The sequence below is a fragment of the Hipposideros armiger genome, unplaced genomic scaffold (assembly GCF_001890085.2).
Source record: "Hipposideros armiger isolate ML-2016 unplaced genomic scaffold, ASM189008v1 scaffold_425, whole genome shotgun sequence".
NCBI classification, from domain to species: domain Eukaryota; kingdom Metazoa; phylum Chordata; class Mammalia; order Chiroptera; family Hipposideridae; genus Hipposideros; species Hipposideros armiger.
Window position 1 is genome coordinate 1418559 of NW_017731775.1, and position 2057 is coordinate 1420615.

The following is a 2057-nucleotide window of genomic DNA, read 5'->3' on the forward strand; positions in this document are numbered from 1 at the left end:
TATGTTTATAAATTAAATTCTATCATTTCACAAATATTAAAGCTGTCTCTATTCTTTTCTCTAGAGAAAACATGTCATCTTTTCATATTGGTCCTCTTCAAAATCACAGTAACATTTACATTCTTTCCACAATAACTTTATAATAGGATCTTCTAAGTAACAGACTCAAGACTTTAAGTTTTATGGGCTAAGATAAATGCTTTACCCAGTTATTGCATTTATTCCTCAAAACCACCACTAGAAAGCTAGTAAGTGGAAGGGCTGAGACTAAACTCCAGTCTGTCTGACTCGTCATATGTTTTTTTTAGCCTATTACCTGAACAGTACCCACATATTCCCAGTTCCATGTCATTGATATTCTTGCCACCTTCATTCACTTCAATGCTTATGATCAAATCTTTAAAGCCCAGTTTACATGCTCTGTCTTCCAGGGCCTTTCCTGATGTTATCTACCAGAAAGCAAGAGTATTTAGTCTCTACATTTCTTATGAGAAGATTGCAATATTTTTATTATGAATGCACCTATCTTGTAATCCCTAGGAAGATGCTGAACTAGCGTGACTGCTGACTCCCATAAGGATAGCTCTAGAGACATCAGAGGGAAAGCACTAAACAAAAGAAATTTATGGAGACCTGGGATGGTTTGAATGTGACTATACGTGTGGAATGAAGGGTAGGGTCTCTGGGAAGATAAAACAGGAAGAAGGAAAACAAGAAATGTGAAACTCTGCTCCCCCCTGTCCGTGACCTTTGCCTTGTATAAACAATGCATGCTGCCTCACTTGCAGATACTGAGAACTCTGGTCTATGTTCAGGAGCTAAAGTTGCGGCAGTCTAAAAAAGAAATTCTGCTGTGAAAAGCTGAGAGAAACAGGTGGGAACTAACCCTGGCAGCTGCTTTCTCGCCCCTCCCTCTCTGAACCCCTGGAGCTGATGAATTACACTCTAAGATTAAAGAGAACAGTCTTTAAATGCTGCTTTTCCCCAGCCCCTCCCCAAAGGTGGGGAGACATATGTCTTGAGACGATATTTTGTGATAAGTGCAGTCTTGTGGCGCCTGGGTTAGCAACCGTAGTTTACCAACCTTCATCCCTTGAAGTTATCACTGGGGCTGACACAGGCTTCGCCACTGATTCTCAACCCAGACTACACATTACAATGACCCAGGGAGCTTGAAAAAAAATGGTTAGATCAATTTCTGGGTGGGGCTAGTACAGTCACAGTTTCTGTACAAGTGTCCCCAATGATTCTAAAGTGCAGCCAGTCTGACACTCAGTGGATTCTGGCCTGTCATTTATCTTTCTGCATTACTTGAGAATAGCTACTAGCCAGTAATATAAGACATTTGAGGATCACAAGTATTTCATGGAAGAACAAAATGGATTATAAATTATATCAAAGGCAGAAAGGATAAAACATTAAGAATTTAAACTTCTAATAATATTAGAATGCAAAGGAAGAAAGCAAAAAAATGCAGAAAGAATAAGTGTAAAGAATAGTTGAACTAAAAAACACAACAGATGGAATACGATAACAGAAAGTATATACCTGAGGAATGAACTAGATAGGAGACCAAATTGAGATAATCTCTCAGAAGGAAAAAGCAGGCAAAACTCCAGAAAATACAGTTATGGAAGACTAACATCCACATAATAGATGTCCCAGAAAAAGGAAAAAAGATGGTAAAGAGAACATAGTTGAACAAATAATGGAGATAATTTCTCCAGAATAAGATGGAAAAAGCTCAGAGTGACAGGATCAGTTCTCAGAGTATCAAATAGGAGAGCAAGGAAAAACCTACACCTAGCAACACTGTACTAAAATTTATAATATGAAATACAAAAGATTTTCAACAGAATGCTTAGTATAAAGCAGTACATAATGGTGCTTATAAAAAAATCAAGAAAAGCATGAAATAAAGACATCATCGGATATGTATGAGGCAGTTATTATATCAGAGCAAATTCTGCTAGGGAAAAAAATAACATGGCTAAAATAAATGTATATGGTAAAAAAGGAATAAGAACATTTTCATGTTAGTCAAGTGTCTTATATCT

At 37.2% G+C, this 2057-nt stretch overlaps 1 protein-coding gene across 1 annotated transcript in view; it reads right to left on the minus strand.

The window, feature by feature from the left end:
- Positions 1-245: 245 nt before the first annotated feature.
- Positions 246-2057, minus strand: part of LOC109394450 (trimethylguanosine synthase-like) — a 32207-nt gene continuing 30395 nt past the window's right edge. The window contains exons 6-7 of the mRNA XM_019664531.1: positions 887-945; positions 246-449 (exon numbers count right to left, since the gene is read on the minus strand). Of these exons, the coding sequence (XP_019520076.1) occupies positions 246-449; positions 887-945 (263 nt within the window). The remainder of the gene's footprint in view (positions 450-886; positions 946-2057) is intronic.